Genomic DNA, 22912 nt, shown 5'->3' on the forward strand with positions numbered 1-22912 from the left:
CTTGGCGGTCATGGTGTTGGTGTAGAGATCATAGCGTCTATCCGATAGAGCATTGAGGATGTAATCCCTACAAATCAATTCATCTTCTTTGCGCTTCTTCCTTTCTTTGACAATTTCTTTGAGTATTATCTTCCTTGGGCTCTTCCAAGGTTTTTAGGTCTTTATCCAAGACATAGACCACTTTCAAAGTAGTGAGAAAGAACCTAATCTTGTCTTGCCAACGAAAAAAGTTAGTCCCATCAAATCTATCTAATCTAACAAAGTCTTGAGTCATGAATCTCAATGCCGAAAGAGAGTTAGATTCTTCCATGATATGCTATCTCAAATTATAGAGTATTAGAATGTTGGGGGAGAGTGAGATAATACCACCACAAAAAATAGAATCTACACAAAATTTGGATTGACAAAGACTTAAAAAAGATTGAGAAAGAACTTGCAAACCCAAGTAGATCAATGGAGTTCATCAATCTTTGATGAAGCTTTAACACCCTAGGCCAGACCACCACTTTCTTTGGGCAAATTCTTCAAGAAAATCAAAACCAAAAGCCAAGGCTTATACACGTTGAGAAACACTGCCCTGATAATTTATTTCCCAGCCACCATTGATGCTTGAGGCTTTCTCTTATGGAAATAAGGATTGAGATTGAACAAGCCTTCAACTCTCTAAGTCAAGCACTTTCTTGGAGAGTTCTTAGAAAAAACTAGAGATTCTTGGAGCTAGAGAGAGAAAGGGTAGAGAGAGATTGGAGAGAGTGATCAAGTCTCCCAAATCATTGTTTTTGACCCTTATATAGAGTAAGCATCGTCATTAAGTCCAACCAATAGAATTAGACTTGTAAAACGCGTAGTTTGGAACATTTACTTAAGTCCATGTTATACAGCAGGTGATGTGTCGCCTCTTGGGTGGCGACGTATCGCCACCCCCTCTGACTTTGGACACTTCCAAAGGTCCAAAAAATTCTCCAAATGCTACCAAATTTTTGGGAACCCTTAGATACTTTTATGTATCACTTTGGACCCAAATTTGCATTTTATAAGTGCCTACAGTTGAAACTCAAATTCACATCTTCAATATGTGAATTCTACTAAGTGTTTATACATTGCTTGTATTTTAACACTTTATCATTTGTGTTTAACCAATCATAACAATAGCTTCAAACGCCATCAGTGCAGGTCTCCCCAAGATTGCGTTATAGGCAATCGAACAGTCAATTACTACGAACTTGAGCATCTTGGCGACAACTTGCGCCTCCTCTCCCAATGTTACTACGAGCTCAATTGTTCCTATGGCTGCCATCCCCTCTCTTGAAAATCCATACAAGGGTCATAGAGGTCGCCTTAAGATCGGCTACAGATAGCCCCATCTTTTCAAGGGTAGACTTGAATAGTACATTCATGCAATTCCCATTGTTTAACGCCCTAAGTTCATAAGACATTACTTATGTGAATTTAAATAAAAATAATTAAGTTTTACTTTTATCGAAAATAAAATGACTTCCATACATTGAAAGAAAAGTAGACTCTGGAATCCTTAGTAAAAACAAAACAATTCAACTACTACCATAACATACTTCATAAGTTTTAAAACAATTCATAAATACCTAAAAGTAACGTTTGCATAAAGTCATAAAGCGCGTCGACTAAATGTGGGACCTTGACCCCTAAGGTCAAACTATCCTAAACATGTACTCCCCACCACCGCAGCTCTCTAACTCATTGTTGCACACACTTTTCCTTGCCTTTATCTTCATACATAGCACCCGTGAGCCAAACCCAGCAAGAAGAGCTATGTTGGACACAACCCCTGAAACCAAAAACACAATAACATGCATAATACGATAGCAACGCATATTCACATTTCATATACGAAATTAACCATCATATTTACAATATAACGTCAACATATCATAAACACATCATGAACATTATACTGCCTTTGCAACATCCCATTGCCCTTGTGACATCCCATTGGATCTTACCACATACCAAGTTACAAGAATATGTATTCCTTTATCCTTTACACACATGTTATATGCATCATAACATACTGTTACATGATATACAAACAGGTATAACACGTATTTACTCTGTACACAGGTGTCCACTCTTCTTACTTCAAATGCAGCAGCAATCTACACTCACAATATGTCCTTTCAAGTAATCTTAGCGAGCCCTATGTCAAACATCATCCAACTTTCATCTTTTATAAAATTATATCAAAACAAATCATTATGCAAGTATCCTCACACTTTCTAGGACCTAAATCACTTTAAATTGTCCCCAAGAAAGTCTTAAAGCCACCAAACAGAATACCCCAAAGCAAAAACATCAAACCCAAATCAAACTGAGCAAAACAAGGAAAACCTTGTTTCTGGGTGTCCAACGCGGTCGTACTAAACATCGAGCGCAGTCATACCCGACGTTGTTCTAGAAATTGCAGGTGTGACTTCTTTTTCGTGTTCATCTCCTTCAATCGACCTAAACCTCCAAAATTCCACATTTAAACCTAGTGTCGTTCCCAAACTAGTTACATAATACCCTCAACACATTCTAATCATAAAAACAACATCAAAACACATTCGTGCATTCATTCATCATGGTTCATGCATGGTTAGGGTTCAAGAACCCTAACTTTGTCTTCCTCATCAAGCTATTTCAAAAATCAAACAACCAGATCTATAATCACCCATTCATTCACTCCTATCATGTTTCTAACCATTAAATAACAACAATATAGACCCTAGCATGCAACTCTATCATTAAAAAATAATCTACCATGCACATCTACTCATATCGCAAGAAATCTTACCCCACGAATTCATAACCCCTGACCACGAATTATTTCCTTCAATCTCAGTCTAAAGAACCCTCAAGATCCAAGCTTGATAAGAGAATTCTTCTTTTTCTTCTTCTTCTTCTTCTTCTTCCTTAATGATTCAAACCCTAACCCTAGATCATCTTAATCTATTTATAATCAACATCTATCACCAAATTACCATCTTATCCCTTATCCTAAGCTCCACATTAATTCACCTAAGCCATTTTTAGTAATTCACTCTTAAACTAATAGTTTCAAGTTATAGAAATTACAATTTCTACCATAAATTTCACAATTGCACTTTAACCCCAAATCATAGATGCTCCTGAAAAATATGCTCCTACTACTTGAAAGAACACATATGATCACTGTCTTCATTCTTTGAACAACCATAAACATACATAATAATTAAATCATACATTTTAATATCATGAAAACATATTCATATAACATAAAGCACATGAATCACAAAATAATTTACGAATTCCCTTTAACCAAGGAAAATTACCAAAATACCCCCCTTTAAGGAAAGCAGATATTACACATGATCAATCAGTATTCTGCACACAACAGGTATCCTAATAAAGCCTATTATCGTTTTACATCAATCTATAAATGTATATAACGATCGTATGTATTTAATGCGCATAACGGGTATCCGAGTCTATATGGATCCTCCCATCCGAGCTAGATGCCAATCTCGAGCTAGATATGAATGGAACATGATGGTTTGTCTTAGATAATGTTCGGGCCTAATGCATGCAATCTGAATGTGCATCGATCTTCGTCATTTGCCTCTCTGGCGATCTAGAAGATCCTAGGCTGTTCCGGACTTAGTGACACAACCTCGAGCTGTTAGGTCCGGAGTTAAGAAAACATTTTCAAAATCTTGACTCTTCTGTTTATTTCGCGCTAACTGTACTCCGAGCTAAATGGTTGAGCTCTTATTTTTAGGGTAAAACAATACTATTTACAAATTTATTTCAATAGTTACATTATATATTATTATTATTATTATTATTATTATTATTTCTTTCTAAAAAAACAACGTTTGAGCTTTTTTTTTTTTTACAAAAACCAATTTGAATTTTAAAATTTATAAATTGCTATTTATATTTGTTATTATGTTACGAGGTTATGTTATTTTTTATTGTGTTATTGAAATTTTTGGTGACTATAAAGAATCTCTGGCGTAAGGAACATTCACAATAATAGATAAGTTTTTCATTTTTATTTTTATTGTGTTGATTGTTTTTTCGCTATCAACTTAATCTAAGAACTTAACAGAAAATAGAAAAAAATAGCACAGAGGTTTTACGTGGTTCAGGCTATAAAAGACCCATAGTCCACGAGTCTTTGGTATTAGTGAGTTTGAAACTTGTATGAGCAAGCTTCAATGGAGTTTCAGGCAGCGTAAATATTACTTTGAGTTTACAATGCTTAATTAGCCAAAGTTCTAAACCTTTACCAAGAGATACCCTAGCCTTATTTATAGAGGCTTGGATTATTAATGCCCTTAATGAACAATTAATACAACATTCCCCATTATTTGGGGAGTAAACTGCTAATTAACTACACAGGGATGCACTAATAAAGACCATGGGCCCAGACAGATTGCATGTGACCCATTTGTAGAAAGTTGTCTACCAACCTTATGGGAAACAGGTATCTGACCGTCTCAGGATATGGCGCACGTTCGCCCATGTCAGGCGACATTGTGAGAAATTTCGATTGTTGATGGTACGAACTTGACACCACCAATCGATGCTCACCAAAAGTTGTTAGACGATCTCCTAGTGGGTCGCAGCTGCAGCGATTGACACCTGGTAGCTGCCCCAGGCTCGAGGATAAGAAACCTAGGCCTGGGGGACTTGCGAATGAAGAAAGCAAGAGGACCATAGCGCTCAAGGAGCTTAATTACTCCTCTAATGACTGCCACATGTCCTATGGTGAAAACACAAACAACATATTGTAATTTTTAAAATTTAGATGAATAGTTACTATTCTCAATGTTTAATAATTTTTTTGTAAATGCTACATATTGTTTAATTAACTAAAAATATTATGCATATATGATTAATTATAGTACACTTATTTTAAAAATAAAACTATATTAAATTATTATCCAATTAATTTATTGAACATTATATCATTCTTTAAAAAAAAAAGATACATAGATTTTACAATGAACAACATTATTAAAAAAATTGGGTCATAATTGATTTACGTGTCTAAAATAGTGTCGTGTCCTCCTAATAATGTAAAAAGACATAACTTATTGGAGATTTTTCCTAATATCATATTGACATATTTTTTGGGGTCGGCAAAGAATTAAGTAATCAAGTATTATTATTATTATTGTTGTTGTAATTATTATTAGGATATTTAGTATGACAGTCTTCGTATTAATATGATTTAGCAAATTAGTCATTGAATTATAAAATATAGTAATTAAGTCTATGAACTCATTAAACAATATCAATTAAGCCACTAATCATATGTAATTTTTTGACTAATTTTTGTTGAAAAATCTCCAAATGGAAAAATGGAGATTTTGAACTTATCATTTTATTTTTGCTCTTTTATATTGCTACTTTGGTAATATTTTTCATTAAAAAAGATTTATACATTTTTAGACCCTGTGTTTTTCCTTATTACCTGTTTGGACTCTGTGTTTTGATAAATTATTTTTTGGACCATGTGTTTTGTAAAATGGTTCAAATAAGTCCCTAAACCTGATTTTGATGAACAAAAATTGAATATAACAACACCGTTCTTAGGCAGAATGACTATATTTTTGTTCTGAGTTGTTAGTTTGATGAATTATTTGTGATTTTAGTTAAAAAAAACTTTGATCAAAATCGGATTTATGAGTCTATTTGAACTATTTTAGAAAACATAGGGTCCAAAAAATAATTTGTCAAAACACAGGGTCCAAACAGGTAATGAGACAAAACACAGGGTCTAAAAATGTATAAACCCTTAAAAAAAAGTAATATATAAGTATTTAATTGCTCCTACGGATAAGTTCAGAGAATTAATTGTTGTATTATATAGTTGAGGAAACAATTTGTTAAACCAAAAGGTTTAGACTATCTCCAATAAGAAATATAATTATTGTGCTATATTTGGCATAAAAAGTTAATAATTAATACATTTGACACAAGTTTTATAATTGTGCACTAATATACAATTTATATAAATATAAATATTCCATTAATGCTCACAATTTTTAGTATTTAGCACAATTTTTGGCAATAACATTATCGGATTAATTTTGTAAGAATAAATAACATTTTTGTCCCTCGAACTATGACCACTATATGTGTAACGTCCCAAATTACCTAATAATGCTTAGGGCCTTAATTAGGGAGTCATGATGATAAATTATGGAAAATTATGTGTTATGTGATATATATGTGTATCATTATATGATTATGCGAGTTATATTATAATATGACTTGATACACATGTTTAGGTATATTAAATATGCATGTGGACCCGTTTCTGATTAAAATGACAATTTTTGTAATTTGGCATGTGTAAAATCCCAGAATGTTTACATAGTTAGCTAGATAGTTAGTAGTAGTTATATTATTTTAGATTTCGTGGATTTTTGTTCAAACTGGGACTTAGTTGGAAACTCATAACAACAATTATGGATTTTATAAGTTTAACCTATAGTTTAAGAATATTAATTATAACATAAGGTTTGATTAATATTGCGGGTCCTAAATATATTATTTATTATAACCTAAGGTTTAGATAGAGCCAATAAGAACATGACACTTGTCATAAGCATGATTATTAAGGAATTAAGTATTTTGATGATAAAATAAAGAACTAGAAGCTTTAGCACCTACCAGAAACTGTTAGGGTCATATTATGACCCAGTCAAAGCAGTTATCCCATTCAAATTATGCTGAAAAAGTGCAATTACGTATTTAAAATATTCACGTATGCCGATATATCGCAGCTTGGAGCCGATATATTGCTTAACGAAGGATATGGAAAACACGTTGACGTTGCACGAACTTACGAATGGAGGCTCAGGACTAGGGCAGTGCTGATATATCGCCATAAGGGGTGATATATCGCCCTTGGTGGGTTAATTTTAATTTCTTTGTTTTTTTTTTAATTTAAAAATAAACCTTAACTACTTAGACCTACCTCTGAACGTTTTGATCGAGTCTTAATCCTCTGATTGACGAGTATTCAAATATTTTTCAATTATATTCATTATTTTTATTCAAATAAAAAAGGGGTTAGTTTCACTCCTTACCTCTATAAATAGGACCTAGTACCCATCCCTTCCTCTCATTCTTCAAGCTGTGATCAGAGACTCCAAGGTGCTAGTGCTACCATAGAGTGATAAACACTTGGGTTGGGAAAAAGCTTTGTTATTCTTAAGCTTTATAAAATACTTGGGAAGTGAGCTTTAGTGTATTTTGGTATTGAAGTTAGACCAATCCATAAGGTCAACTAAGGTATTTCTATTCTCTAAGTCCAGTTTTTTAAACTACTTTAGTTTTTCTTTAGTTCCTTTTATTCAGATCCCAACTTTTGATATTGGTTTTGATTAGGTTCTTAAAACTTAAAGATCTTTCTTGGTAAGTTTCTTCTTGAAGGTTTAGTTCCACATTTATTCTTTACTCTTTAGAAATACTCACCATTCTTATTGTTGGTTTTAGGAGTGTTCCAAGTCTCGCATTTGTTCTCAAATATCCTGGTTTTGGTAAGGAAAATAGGATAGAACTTTATATGTTTATATGATATGTTATATTATCTAATGTTATGTTATCTTATGTTATGTAATGTTTACATTATAGTATGCTTATAGACCTTGGGCATATGACTTGTCTAGCTAGCAAGCCCCAATAATTTATGGGCATATGACTTGCTTGGCTAGCAAGCCCCACAAATCTATTGGGCATATGACTTTCCTAGTTAACAAGCCCCAAGTAGTATAATGGCCATTGTAGTATTATATGACATATGTTTATAGTATATGTGTTTATGATATAATTTATGTATATGTTTTATGTTGTTAGTAGTTTTTCCTTGCTGGGCATTAGACTCACTCCTTTACTTTTAGTGTGATGCAGGAAAATAGATACAAAGGCAGAAGGATTCTTGGAAGCTTGGCAGGCAAATGGAGTGGATGGGCTGCGTGTCGATTCGAGGACGACGTTATTTTCTTTAGTCTCTTTAAATTACGTTTTTATGTATTTTCCGCATTTAGCTTTGTAAACAATTTCATTTAAAGTTATGTTTTATTTTAAAACAATGAGCTCATTTATGTATTACAAATATTATTTTAAAGTTTCAATAAAGTTATGAATATTTCTCATGTATGTTCTCTTCAAAGTAGTGATTATTTCTAGTAGTTTTAATGGTCTAAGTCTTAGAAATAGTTGGGTCATTACAGCATGTTATGGGTATATTTAACATATATGTGATATATGTGTGGGACCACATTATTATGTGGATATATTTGGGTTACTCGGCACGAGACAATCTTAGGGAGCAAGCTAGCGGGAAAGTCACAACGAGGTCAAATACCTGGCTCAGGTTGAGCTTAGGGGTAATTTAGTAACTTAGTACGTTATTGGGATTGATCGAGTAATGGGAAATTATTTGGTAATTATTTGAGGGTATTGGAAGTAACGGGAATTATAAGGCGTTAATTATGATTAATAGGATGTGTGGCAAAGGAAAAATTTGCCCTTGGGGGCATAAGGACACAAGCCAAGGGCAAGGGGCATTTTAGTCAATTCTAACCTAAGGAGAGATATACTCAACCTTACCCTCAGCACTAAGAAACCAAAACAGAGCATCACTTTCAAGCAGCTCTCTCTCTCTCTCTCTCTCTCTCTCTCGATCGCTCTCTCTTCTCTCTCTTTATCTTGGTTTGAATTTTTGAGGAAGCTAAGGGAATTCAAGGCTTGACTTTGGGATTGGATTAGTTGCAGCTAGGAGGATACAAACCATAGCTGGGGTAAACTATAATCCCTGTTTTGATTCAATTCTGTTTTTGGTTTAGGTGTTCTTAGCTTTGAGGTTCAAGATATTGGATTAGAGATTTGGTGGAGGTTTTGATTGAGGTTAAGCTTGGGTTTTGATGGTGTTTAAGTGCTAGTAATGTTTGGGGACTTGAGTTATGCTTTTGGGATCCATTTGGGTTGGATTTTGGGTGAAATTGGCTGAGGAAAACAAGGGAATTTCTAGGTTCGTAGGGTCACGCCGCGACCCTGTTCTTGGGGCGCCATGACTCGTGTGAACCCAGAGCGCAGGGGCTCTGTTTGGAGTAGGCGTGCTGTGACCCTCAGGGTCAAGTCGCAGTGTGTGTCCATGGGCAGAGGTAGGGGGAGGCCTCAGACTGGAGGCGTGCCATGACCTTCAGGGTCAAGTCACGGCCCGCGTAGGCATTTTGGCCAAGATGGGTTTTGAGTGACGGGAATTCAAACCTAAGGACTCGAGATCGATCCTACTACCTGATTTAGTACAGTTCAATGTCTCGGAGGCTAGGACTCAGTCCAGAAGCCTTTATTCGCTCATTATTGATGATATTCTATACTGTGGTTGTGACTAGGTTATTGCTAGGGGCCCGGAATCGGGATCGTCCTCGAGGGTCGTTCATTCTTAACCTGTGCTTGGACCAAAGGTAAGAAAACTGCATCCAATACGTGATGTACGTGATTAGGGCTTGGTGTGAATGTTGAATAAAGATTTGATCAGAGCTTGGGCCTCTGAGAATGTGCATGATTATGATTATGCTTGTGACCGTTGATTAAGCATGCTGAATGCTCTGTATCTGGATATTTGATATGTGATATATGCTTGTCTGCATTATCTGATTGAGAAAAAACATTGACTTATGAGTCAAGGACGGCAATAACACTGAGCATTAGTTGAAATGCATTGACTTATGAGTCAAGGGCGGCAATAGCGCGCTGAGCACTGGTCGATATGGTTAAGCCTAACCAGGAGCGCATCATATGCTTGTTCGATCCAATGGTCGTGGAAAACTCAACGTCAGATACGTTGGGCTAGCTCCAAGGCTGGTTATATAGAGGATAGGGCAATAGGCCCTGGGGTGACTTATTAGTCCCATATCCTAGGGCTTGGCCCTAGACTTGACTTATAAGTCAAGAAGGGCATTAGCACACTAAGTGTTGGTCAAAAGGATTAACTTATAAGTCAAGAGCAGCAATAGCGTGTTGAGCATTGGTCGATATGGTTAGCCTAACCAGGAGCGCATCATATTCTTGATCGACCTATTGGTTGTGGAAAACTAAAGCGCCAGGTACGCTGGGCCAGCTCCAAGGCTGGTTATATAGAGGATAGGGCAAAGGGCCCTAGGGTGACTCATTAGTCCCATATCCTAGGGCATCGAGGCCCACTATGATTCATTAATTATGTATTTTGGGCAATATGCCCCAATATGATTCATTAATCATGTGTTTTGAGCAATGGGCCCCGATATGATTTATTAATCATTTATCTAGGGCAATTGGGCCCATATGACGTTGTAGTCATTTATATGAATGGTATAAATGCATGAGTAGGATTATTACTGCTAGGCATGCTATTATGATTTGGTAACGTGTTATTAACTGCTTATGAGCATGTGTTAAGTTTTCTTGCTGAGCCTCGGCTCACAGGTGCTTTGTGGTGCAGGTAAGGGGAAAAGGAAACTGGACTAACCTTGAGTTAGAGAGCTTAGGTGACGATGTGTACATATGCAGCTGCTCAACCACCACGGCCAGGGTTTCTCAGAGAAACTAGGGTCAAACCCTATTTTGCTGCTTAGTTCGGCTGGTTGTAACTTTTCAATTGTAATTAAACGTTTGGGATCTCATGTATGGAGGTAAACGTTTTAATGAAACAATTTTACCTTTTTGACCAAATTTTTTAACCCTAAACCATTTATCACGTTTAGTTATACGATTATGGCCAAATGACTTGTTTATCGAGTTTAACACTATTTAAAATATACAATGTAAGTGTCTCTGAGTAGTAGGACATTACAATATGATTGTGCCCCCTGAATGATTCACGATATTAAAAATTCCCCCTAAGCTATGCACATTACTGAAATATGGGACTTTTGTTAGATTTAGTCCTAGATGGCTAACAGATTGATGATGTGACATTTTGTCGGTTGATGTAGCACTGCCATGTGTAAAATAATTATCAATTTTGCCACCCCGAACTTTGACTGCTACCAAATCATATCCCTTTTATTGAAAAATTATTTATTTTTACTAAAAATAATAATTAAATTCTTAAAAAATAAAAAATTTAATTAATAACAAATAACTCTTTTTTACTTTTACTTTTTCTTTTCTTTTACAATATAAAATAAATCTTTTTTATAATGAAAATTTAAAATAAAGACTAAAACAAAGAAAATCATTTAATTAAAGAAGATGACGAATGACTTAAATAAAAAAACTTTTAATTTAAGAGGAGGAGGACGAAGGGAAGAAACTTTGTTTTAAGAATTATTTTTAATTTTTAGTTTAAGATATATTTATTTTATATTGTAAAAGAAAATAAAAAGTAAAAAAAAGTAATTTGTTATTAATTAGATTTTTAATTTTTGAGTATTTGAAAATGTATTTAATTAATTTGAAACTTTTAGTATTGTTTATTTTCTTAAATTTTTAAAATGATTATTTTTAATTTTTAAAAATATAATTATTATTTTTAAGAAAAAATTTTGGTTCTCTTAAAAATATAAATTAGTTTTAATAAAATGACATAATTTAGTAGTGGTAAAAATTTTGAGGAAAAAATTGCTAATTATTCTACATTTGGCAGTGTCATATCAACAGATAAAATATCACATCATCAATCCGTTAGCACATAGAACAAAATCTAACAAAAGTCTCATATTTTAATAAGGTACATAGTTTGAAAAAAAAAAATTAACCTCGCAAATTAAGAAGCACAATCATATATTGTTCATAAAGGGCCAAAAATATTATTTATTTTCTAATAAGCTACATAGTTTGAGAAAATTTTTAATCTCCCGAATTAGGTGGCACAATCGTATATTGTTCACGAGGGGCAAAAATGTTATTCGTTCATTTTCTAAATTATGTTATATTTTAGCATTGCAATTAGAAACGCTAAAAACCCATGTTTTTTTTAATGAAAAACTTGGTCTTGTTGAGCAAAACCCAGTGGGCGCTAAAAACCCTTGTTACATGCTAATCCCTATTATTAAGATTATTTCTAAATTGACAAGATCAGTCAGTCTGCTTCGCACCTACTCTAGAACCCCTCGTCTTTCTACCGCTTAACCAGCCTAGCCATTGAAGCTCTGAGTCAGTCAAGTCAACTAAGGTTTTCTCTCTCAGAAACCGAAGTTTGTGCATATATATATATATATATATATAACTGCCACTTGCACTCATTTTACTGAGAAAGCCAACAAAATAACTATAACAATTAAAGCTTTCTAGTTTCATTCTTTTGCATATTATCTTGTGCTATTTTTTTTTCTCAGGCAACAATCTTTTCTAATTGCACAAACTTCAATTATTTCTATATTTTCTTTTCGGAATCGTCCCTCTAACGAAGAAGAAATTTATTGGATTTTTCATATTGAGATAATATTATTTTCATATATTGTGAAGACCATGGTTGAGCGGAAGCTCTTCAAGACGAAACTCTGCGTGTTGTATCAGAAAGGTCGGTGTTCTCGTCAGAATTGCTCCTTCGCTCATGGGAACGTGGAGCTTCGGCGTTTATCTAGCCCTATTCATGGTAAATTGCTTCAGGCAATGTTTAAGTAACACATTCAATTCATATAACCTTAGCATTGCGATTTTTTTCCCCTTAATTCTACCTTTACGCATTTTGTTTTGTCGCTTATAGTTCTTTGGATTTGTTACTGGGATTCGAAATTAGAACCGGAGGTGGGGTTACCTCTAGGCTATGCTTGGATACAAGAAATAAAGTTCTTAACTTGTTAACTGCTGTCATAATATCCTTCCTTTTTCAAAGTAATTTTGCTTGAGAATGCTCTATGAACCAATATAGAATCTAGAAAATTGTTAATGACACTAGAAGAGATACCCTTAATATATACCCCTTACAGTAGTAGTTTACAAGTATTGTACGTTTTTTTCAGTCAAATGTATGCCAGAATACCTGAGGTCCCTTGTTTCCATGAGTAGAGATGCCACCAGATGTCTTCTTTGGAGACATGTTGATGTGGAGTTAATAAAACTGACAGGATTGCTGTATTGTTTGTTCAGGGGGGATTTTGCTGGTTGAGTTAAAAAATTATGTCAAACTATGGAATTTCTGTGGCAAACTTTATCTTCGTTAAGCTTCTTGAATGTGTTATCTTTGATCAGAGCTAGGTTGTTGACTTGTTCTGGAGTATACTTCTCTGATCTTATAAAGACCATATGGAATTTGGTCTATGCCCAAATATCTATTATCCAGTTCCGCCCTTTTTTTTGTTGTCCTGTGGATCATGGTATTCACTCTATTTGTTACTTCTTCCGGGATCACACCATCAAGGGGTTCCTATGATGAAGAAATTATTCTATGGTGAAGAATCAATTCTGTTCTTAAGGGGTGTTTTGTCAGAAGAAACAAGAATTTATTATGTTTTATCATGAAATGGCACCATGGAGAAATCTCTACTTACAGCTTGTATGTATTCTTATTGCTCAACAACAAGATGGAATACCTATTCTTCTGTTCAATGCTTCTTTCATGTATGAAGGGTATCTCAATATATAAGCTCAAACTTGTATGTCATTCATTGTATGACTGCAATAATTTCTATGGTTACTTTGGAATTGGCAAGAAGGTACTATTGTTGTTCGTTATTATGTTAGTCATGTTATTCCATGTATGGTAAGCTTAGCCTTATTATTGCCCATGTTTGTTGCCTTGTTTCTCATGATAATTATAAACACTGATACAATTAAAGATCTACCTTATGATAACTTTTTGTTCTGCATTTCAGGAAGGAGGGGATATGGAGATAGTGACTTGAGGGATAAGCTAGATAGAAGGCATTCTCCACGGCAAACATATTCACCAGATAGAGATGCAAGAGATCCATCCAGGTCTCTTGATAAAGAAAGGTGATTTCTTTTCCCCAGTTTCTTTTGTCTTGTTTATCTTGTGTCCTGTGTTAGCCTTTTTGGATTGTAAAGTTAGTTTTGATGTGATTTGGATTATAAATAATGGTGATTATAAAAAAAAAAATAATAATAATAAAAAAGATGCAAAAAAACGAACCGTAGAAAACATGTAATTTAACTTTAAATTTGCAAGGAAAAGCAACGTGCCTTGCTTGAGTTGATCACTTCACTTGTGTGCGATTCTAGATGTCCATATATACTTTTTATTTCGAGACATAATGGCCACAAACATGCACACATTAACTTGCTTTAGGACATTATCAACTGGTGAAGTCCTCTTAAATGTACAAACGAGACATGATTCTTGGCAGATTTATTGGAGGCTGGATTTTTTCTGATTGTTTGCAGAAGTTCTTCTGTATATCTTTGGTGAATAGGGTATACGATGAGCTCTTTGTTATTCTTTCCTTAAAATTCTAATTATTTTGAGTGATGTTCTTTTGTTAGTGTTACTCAATTAATTGAGTTTGAAATATTTAAATAGTGACAGAAAACATAAGAAAAGACAGCGGTTAGATGGTCAGAGTGATGTCTCTGGAAGTTTGAGAATATCAGATGGTGCAGATGATCAGGGTAAAGAAGGAAAGTTTACAAATGACTCAAGAAGTGTTCTTATGGAGGAGGTGTAATTTTTTCTTTAAATCAAGATCTTGTATCCTGAATTCATTTAAGGCGCATTCCTGTATTTATCTCAAATTTTGTTGTTCTTATATTTTTTTTTTTGCTGTAAGTTCTCATATTTTTGTGCTTCGTGGGGTTTGTTTGCAGTTAAAGCAAGTGCAGGAAGAAATCAACAGGCTTGATCACCAAAAATTTCAACTAGGGGTCTGTTTCAGATTTTTAAAGTTGAATTATTTATTTTAGTATGAAATGCAATATTTTTTGGGCTTAATTGAAATTATTGGTGGGGATGCTGATTAGTATCACTAAGGTATTACCTATAAGGTTGAAGCTACTTTTCATCAGAAAATTAGTGAAAACTCTTTCTCGTGTTCTTGCTGATATAGCTGTGTTACTTTTCATCAGAAAATTAGTGAAAACTCTTTCTCGTGTTCTTGCTGATATAGCTGTGTTACATTAAGTTGATTTCTCTTATCCTAATTTATGTTATTCTCTGGTCAATCTCTCTCTTCAAACCCCAAAATATCTGTATCTGTGAATCTGCAATTCTTTTCCTCCTTTGGAGTGCTCAATTCTAATTTGGTATTTGTTGACTACTAATGCATCCATTATTCACAGGTTACACTAGAAGAGAGGGTTCAAGAAGTGGACAGTCTTACGTCTAAAATTCAAGAGCTTGAGGCTCAGTTATACAAAGAAAAAGAAGAAAATAGAAGGTATAACAAACCTATGTAAAATAAGAAATTCTGTGTTTTCCCCCATTGATGGCTAGTTGTTTACCTTCTCTTTCCTTATCTATTGCCAATGTGCAGGATCTTGTCAAAAATCAACAAGTTTGTTAAAGCACATGATCATTGTTTACAGATACAAGATCGACTGAAGAGGTAAGTTATTATTATATATTACTATTTTTCTGTTGTTTCGCAACCATTGGTGCTCCAAGGAAAATTTTCAGCCTTGACCTATGAACAAGATGGTATATTGGTTTCTGGATTTAATTTAAATTTCAAAATGTAGATCAGAAACTCGGCTTCATAAGTTGGCAGATGATCTTGGCTCTGATATCAACAAAATTGGTGCCAATGAAGAGGATTCAAGCATTAATATTGTGAGTGATGGAGAGGCTGCTGGTTTCCTTGTCAACCCACAAAGTGAGCAACAGAACAATGTTTTTCCAACCAACAAAAGGCTGGATGGTGGCCGGGGTCCCACAGAACAATATGGTACTTTACCTAATTTTGTCAGCCATTAAGTTTCTTTAGATTTTCCAGTTTCTTATTTCTCAGCTACTGGAAATTGGCTTGCATGATTCTGAAGTATAATGCGGAAGTTTAATTTTCTAATTTTATTTGCTATCTGGTGAAGCAAATTCAGTGTAAAACACCCTTTTCATCTGTAGTAATAAGAAATAAATATTGTTTTTCTTAGCTCGTAAGTTGCTACTTGTCAATCAATTATGTTCTAGGAGTATGTTTCATTTATGTTATGTAGAGTTTTGACATACAATGTGTGGTTGATTGACAATCTAACTGTCTATGTGCTTCTATATTATGTTTTCATGTTACATTCCACATTCGCTTAAGTTTGCCATTATTGCAAGCGATATTTTTAAGACGTACGACTTGAGATTTTTAATCACTATCTATAGGTACATTTAGTATTTTCGGTACATTAATAAGTTGCAAATTCAATTTTTGTATATGATGGTCTATAATCTAGTTACAAGGAACCTCCCACAAAATTTTAGGAAATTCCAGATAATTTAAGATGCCGAAATCAAGATTTAAATAGCTTGTTGCACGTGTGTTTGTGTTGATATTTATACTGACATGCAATAAGCTATTTGAATCCTTATTTCTACATCTTAAATTATCCGAAATTTTCTGAAAAATTGTGGGAGGTCCCTTGCAACTTTATTATACAGCGTTATCTAGAAAAAATAGAGTTGTAACTTTTTCATGTACCGAAAATATCAAAACTACCTATATAGGTAGTGATTAAAAACAATCACTACTACTATAGTGGTACCCTATATATATAAATATAAATATTTATGCTGACACTTGGTAAACACCAGCTGATTTAGAAAAGCTGCATATGGATGTGCCAGCCAGAGTGAAGAGAGCTTCCCGGTGGAATATTCCTGCTCAATCAAATTATGACAAAGAGAGTCAGGCAGTGGCAACTGGGAATGGCAGACCAAGTCCCCTTTCAAAACAAGGAAAACTTGAGAAAAAATATATTGTCAATCTTGGCTCTGCAGACAAGGTGCATCTTTTGTTCTTTGTTGTGAACTTGTTCTTACGATATGAAAAGATGGCAGTCTTATTTTCCAATATGGTAGCTGTTTTACCTTCCAACATAGTCTGATGCAAAGTTTTCAAGAAGCTCTTTAACTTTAGCGAGTGGAAACTTTACAAATAATGGTATTGGTGGGATACACACTTTCCTTGATTGTACATTTTATATGTGCAAATATGCTGGGAAAACTCAATTCTATGTTTCTAACTCTTGCAAATTGCGGTTTTCTCCCCCCAGAATGAGATTGAAACTGTTGCTATTAGGCTGAGGTTATTAAACTGTTGGTTATTGCCTGTTTCTTTATCAATCCTTGCTTTTGACTCTTTTGGCAATTAAATCTGCAGCAGCAGAAGACATTGGAATCAGGATTTTCGCTGCCATCAACCAGCATGGCTGCACATGCAGTCGATGAAGATGTTGACATTGAATTGGAGGATAATGTTGAGGCAGTTGGGACTGCTTCTACAAGGGATGGGGATACATATGAGATCAATGGCTTTCCCCTTACACTCCCCCCGCCTCCTCTGATCCTAAAAAACAATTACTCGCAGGTCAGTAGTTGCACTCTTTCTTTTTTTCTTTTCCATGAAAACTCTTACTGTATGAGACTTATTTCTGGTTTCTATGTTATTAGAATTTTAGTCAGTGTAGCTATAAATCAATAAATCTTATTCAATTTTTGATGATTTTGCAGTATGAGGGTGACGATGAGAATATAGATGTGGATGGCGCCGAGGAGATGGAATAGGTAGATAATGTTTGACGCTAGATTTTGAGATGATAACGCCTCAGTTAATGGGATCTGTGGTAATTTTATAATTTAAAGATTTTAGAAAGGGAAAGGCTCTTTGCCGAGCAATGTACAGGAATTATGGGTTTTAGAACTGCAAGTTGACGAGTCTTTTTTTGAGACGAGCTTCAGTGTAGTCTGGATTGGTGTTTGCGTTCATATTTTCAATCTTACCACATGTTTGTTTATTATATTTTATTCATTTTGTAAATTGTTTTGCCTTTTCAATTCCTTCATGAAGGGGAGTTTTCATAGAAACTTGATTGGTGGTCATGGCAGTGCCAGTAAAAACCAGTTCTTACCCAATGACTACTGTTTCACTTGGAAACTGACTTTTTTTTTTTTAAGTCCTTGATAATCCGTGGCCCTCGTGTGCTCTCAAAACAAAGTGCCACAAAAGATAATGCAAAAACTAGTGATGCAATTAATTCAGGGTTCAAGAACTCTTTCCATATCTCTAACTACTCACTCGGGGCCTTTTACGCCTGTCATTTTCTCACCAATGGTCAAAACTTAAATAAAAAATGGTGAAATAAACAATAATAAAGAAAGCGTTCTAGACTTATGTTTTACAACTTGTCATTTAAGTTCTTCATAACCGTTCCTCTTGAACAATTGAACTAGTACAAAGGGAGCCCTTTGAGGATTCATAATCTGACTCTTTGTACTGTCTAAGCATCTATCAAGAACGTTTCACTGAATGTTAGCTTATGGTTCTTCTGCTAAACATTTGGGGCACCTACATCTGAAACCATAGTCTGCAAGTAATGCCTGTCTCTCTTCAAAAGGCAGCTCTTCATCTACATATGAGATAGTAATCTGGAAACGGGAAGGACTTCCAAAATTAAACAGATGGGATCATAAAACAGTACAAGAACCTATAAGATGGATTTTGACTGCAATAACTTTCCCATCGTATAGGTGGTCGGGGAAATATGGCGTCAGTGTAAAAAAAAATTACCTCTTCTCCCTTGCAAATAGGTTTTAATGCAAGTATTGTTGCTTGGCCATCTCTATCCTGCAATGGAGAACAACACATGCAACATTGTGAGCCGATAACCTTTGAAAAACTTTGCATGGCATCAACATATACATTTCCAACACTCAAAAAAAAAAAAATTGTCCTTGTTCTTTTTCTGTTTTTGGATCAGAAGATAAAGACGAATTAAATATCCAAAAATATCAGAGAGAAAAGAACACAGGACAATCAAAAAACCAAACTTCTTTTAATTATTTGCTATATCATTAATAGTAACCACTCTAATAAGTATATTCTGTACTTTTGTACGTTAAATATGCTCATAGTAGAAATGGCTATATCTCTTTTGCCAAGCTTTCAATTCACATGTAAATGTTCTAATAATCATATTAAAATAGAAAAATGTTGCCAGCCATAGCTGTAAATGTTTTAATAAGCAGCAGATGAGATGATGTGACTTCTGGTTTACATACCGCGTCTCTTTTAAAAGCTTTTGCGTTTGGACAACAAGAGTGATTCATACAACTCTGCAAGGGAAAGAATGCAGTGCCTAAAACAAAATTTGGAGGTATTACATTCTACTCATAACAGATTGCATTTATGAAAAAGAAAATACTATGATCATATGCCACATGGCTGGAGATTGCAAATATTCATGATTTTTACACAAGAATAAAGATTTAAGATGAGAGATAAATCACTATGCATAAGATAGTCGAGTGCTGCAAAAGAAGAAAATGAACAAAAAGAACTTAAGATTACTAATAGATATAAAGAAATAAATTAACAACATTGTACCCTGGCAACAAACTGAATAGTCATCACCAAGAGCTTCCAAAATAGGTCGTGTAAATTCTTCAGTTTCTTTCTGCCAGAAGTGGTATCAGAGGAAGGGCATTAGGAAATTTCCAATCAAACAAAAACCGGTTGAACTTTCAGGACAAATAATGCATTGTATCTTACCTTTTTGGAAGATGGTAGATCATCTATGTACAAAAAATAATCTTCAACTGGAGATGCTACAACCAAATCACTGAGACATACAAGTATAAGACAAATCTCCATAACTTATCTATCTCAAATTCACCACTCATTTCTTTGATTAATTATTATGTCATTCCAACTAAGTTTCTGAACCCAAGAAAAACCAAGGTTTTGAGGAAGTGTGACTTACAGATTATTCAACTCAAACATGCCAATTATGTGCCCATAAATTTCAAGAGAGAATACTTTGCAGAATTAAGGACTTCAGCTTAACAAATGGAAAGAAAAATAAAACATAAAAAACTGGTTAGATCAACAAAAATAATTCTGCACTTTGATGGATACATGGTTCACAATCATTGTCAAAGATGGCTGCCTTTAGAAGCTCAAGCGACTGAAACAAATGAAACAAACTCACTGTTAGTTCAATAATACCACAAAGAAAATGTATTACTACAGTTTTGGGTCACTGCAATCAAGTGTCAAAATGAGATTCCAATATTGCAAGAACGAAGGACATGGAGGGAATTTGCAAAAGATAAATTTTGAACACAAGATATGGGCTTGTAAATTCTACCGTGGATGCGAGGCTTCTTATTTGCAACCTAAATGCATCTTCATCAGAAGATTCAACATCAATTGGCAATGCAATGCAGTCCCACCACCTAAAACCAGTCAAATGAAAAATAGGGGTTGGTCCAACAAAGGAATTTAACAAAACATGCTTAGATGAATAATTTCTATAAAATTGCTTTGCCAAAGTGTACCACAACATTTATGTAATAGCAATTCAATATAGTTTCATCAGTATTCCCAAGAATGTACACAACCATGGGCACAACTTAGGTGTTAGGCTTTGGATTTTCAAAATAACACAGGAAGTACGCACTAGCAATTGAATACCTTCTCTTGTGTCCCATCGATATTGGCTTCCATGCCTCAGAGAGTGCAGCTGGAACAGTGCACCCGGAAACATTTTTATTTTTCCTTCCTTCTTCAAGACAAGTCGCTTTCAACTTCCTATACCTTAATATAGTATAAGAAATTGCCTGGAGTTTAATAATTTACTGTTATTAGGAAAGAAAGCCATATAACTAGCTTAAGTAAAACATACATAGCAAAATGTTGTTTTCTGCTAACGGGTTATGCTTGTCCTTTGACTCCTTTTTTATAAAAAAGCTGACAAATAATAAAATCCTAGAATCATGAAATAAATACTTCCAAATGATGCTATAATTGAAGAGCGAAACAAGAAAGGATCTTTAAAAGTTGATAGTCAGTCCAATATTTTTAAGACATACCTTTGCAGCAAGGATGAATATATCATTTGTTTCTGTGAATTAAAGAGAGATGTCTACATAAGGGAAAAGAATATGATAAAAGAACTGAAATTTAAAGAACAGAAAACAAGTATTGACAAAAGTGACCAACAAATTGAGCCTTACCATTAGCATGCTGTATAAATTCTACAAGTGCCTCTTTCGATACTGATTCTGATTTCTCACCAGTGCAAAGCAAGGAATGATATGATTCCCAGTCAGCCTGAGCACATAACTTGCTAGAAATATTCACAAAGTTAGCAACAAGGTAGTAAAGAAAAAGATAAACGTCAAGTCCTCAAGGTACAGTTATACACCACAAAAAAACCACAGGTAACAAATTCTTTTTATTCCAAGTGCTAAAGCTTACCTGCAGTAATGAGCCTCCCCACAACCCCCAATACAAGGAACAATTGGAGGCAATGGGAATTTATCAGAATAAGGCAATTTCAAATTACCATTCATGAGAGATTCCACAACCCCTTTAGGAAGTTCAACTTTTTTTCTGAAATTGCTAGAAGAACATGCTCCTGAATCTTCACCATTCTCCTCATAAGAATAGTCTTCTCCATCTGAAGACACGTCCTCCATATCACATTCATTGTGGTTTTCTGAAACTCCTAACTCTTGCAAATAAAGCTTTCTTCCAATTTGAAGTTCAATTGAGCCAATAAAACGAAAGCAGAAGCTACACACCAAACAATCCATCTACACATAACAAAAAGACCATGAAACGGAATTTAAGTTGAGAAAAATAGAAAATGGGATCACTTAGAGTGGGAAAATGATAATTGAAAATGTTGAAGACCTTATTCGAGGAATGTTGAGCACCCACAAGCATTTGGTCCTTCAATATAAGCTCCCCTTCTTTGAATTCCGTCTCAGCACACACACCTTTATAATGTAATAGCGTATAATGAAAGTGGGTTAAAACCAAATTCAATAAGAAGACGAGGAGGGAGAGAAAGAAGAAAGATTAACCTTTGCCAAATTCTCCATTTTGTTTCACTTTGATACCGGGGTTCTGCCTCTTAGATATAAGCTCGTCGAAATACTCCTGAATTCAAATAAAGAGAAAAATAAATTTCAAACCATTTAGGCGCTCAATTCAAATGACATATGTGTGTACATAATATACATGTGTGAGTGTGAAGAGAGAAAAAGAGAATACCTGAGCTTGGAGAGATGAAGGAGGAGCGAGGAGAGCAGAGATCACATCAGGGTAGTGAGAATCAATAGGAGAGAGACCCTCCATTGAAGTGTGAAACTTGAAGGTTTCGACACTCTGAAACTTGGTAACTTGGAACGTAATATGCAGCCACAGCCGCCAAATATCAAACCACCTCGTCACTCCTCTTTCTCCTCTCCAATAATAAAAGAGGATTTGCCGAGATCACTAACTCAGTCAGACATCAAACTTTGCAAAATAATTTCACTTTTTTATTTTTCAAATACAATTATTGGGCAATTCTATATAGTAAGGATGTTAAAACCCAACCTCTAGGTCTTTCCTGATTTTCACTTTCTATAACCTAAATAATTTTTTATAAAATGGTGTAGATAATAGTTATAGTTATTAGAGGTAGTTATAAAAAAATTATGAATAATTTAAGATATTGAAATCAAGTTTAATCAATCAATATTCATAATGTTATAATTATTTTACAGATTGTGTTTTACGCGTATAAAAAAATTAGTTACGCGTGCATTTAACTGTTTGAATTCTAATTTATGTATTGCAAATTATTCATAATTTTCTGAAAATTAGTGGGATGTCTAATATAATTATAATATACACAACCATAAAAAATTAGATTATAATTTTTCCAAATGACAGAAATAAAAAATGCTCATAAGGTATGATCATTTTCTATGCCGCTACCAAAGAATTATCTTAAAGTTATTACAACTATCGAAAAATTA

The 22912-nt window shown here is 34.3% G+C and overlaps 2 protein-coding genes across 4 annotated transcripts; one reads left to right on the forward strand and one right to left on the reverse strand.

The window, feature by feature from the left end:
• Positions 1-11988: 11988 nt before the first annotated feature.
• On the forward strand, positions 11989-17918 carry LOC133817612 (zinc finger CCCH domain-containing protein 13). 3 transcript variants are annotated; one of them, XM_062250180.1, is made up of 11 exons: positions 11989-12172; positions 12466-12595; positions 13815-13935; positions 14480-14618; positions 14764-14820; positions 15235-15332; positions 15429-15500; positions 15634-15839; positions 16727-16884; positions 17262-17468; positions 17612-17918. In XM_062250180.1, exons 2-11 carry the CDS (start codon positions 12469-12471, stop codon positions 17663-17665), a joined length of 1239 nt encoding a protein of 412 aa, XP_062106164.1. In that variant the 5' UTR covers positions 11989-12172; positions 12466-12468; the 3' UTR covers positions 17666-17918. The 3 variants fall into 3 exon arrangements, with proteins under 3 accessions (XP_062106164.1, XP_062106163.1, XP_062106162.1); XM_062250179.1 differs by having other exon boundaries at positions 11990-12172; positions 14486-14618; positions 16694-16884; XM_062250178.1 differs by having other exon boundaries at positions 11991-12172; positions 16694-16884.
• A 190-nt stretch (positions 17919-18108) lies between these two features.
• On the reverse strand, positions 18109-22431 carry LOC133817611 (histone-lysine N-methyltransferase ATXR2). Its single transcript, XM_062250176.1, has 15 exons — positions 22161-22431; positions 21971-22046; positions 21798-21883; positions 21360-21697; positions 21116-21228; positions 20972-21003; positions 20574-20719; positions 20248-20335; positions 20016-20064; positions 19861-19915; positions 19650-19719; positions 19485-19554; positions 19160-19236; positions 18669-18725; positions 18109-18526 (listed from the first exon to the last, which is right to left on the reverse strand). Exons 1-15 carry the CDS (start codon positions 22242-22244, stop codon positions 18416-18418), a joined length of 1452 nt encoding a protein of 483 aa, XP_062106160.1. The 5' UTR covers positions 22245-22431; the 3' UTR covers positions 18109-18415.
• Between the last annotated feature and the right edge of the window lie 481 nt (positions 22432-22912).

This window comes from Humulus lupulus, chromosome 2 (genome assembly GCF_963169125.1).
Source record: "Humulus lupulus chromosome 2, drHumLupu1.1, whole genome shotgun sequence".
Classification (NCBI taxonomy): Eukaryota; Viridiplantae; Streptophyta; class Magnoliopsida; order Rosales; family Cannabaceae; genus Humulus; species Humulus lupulus.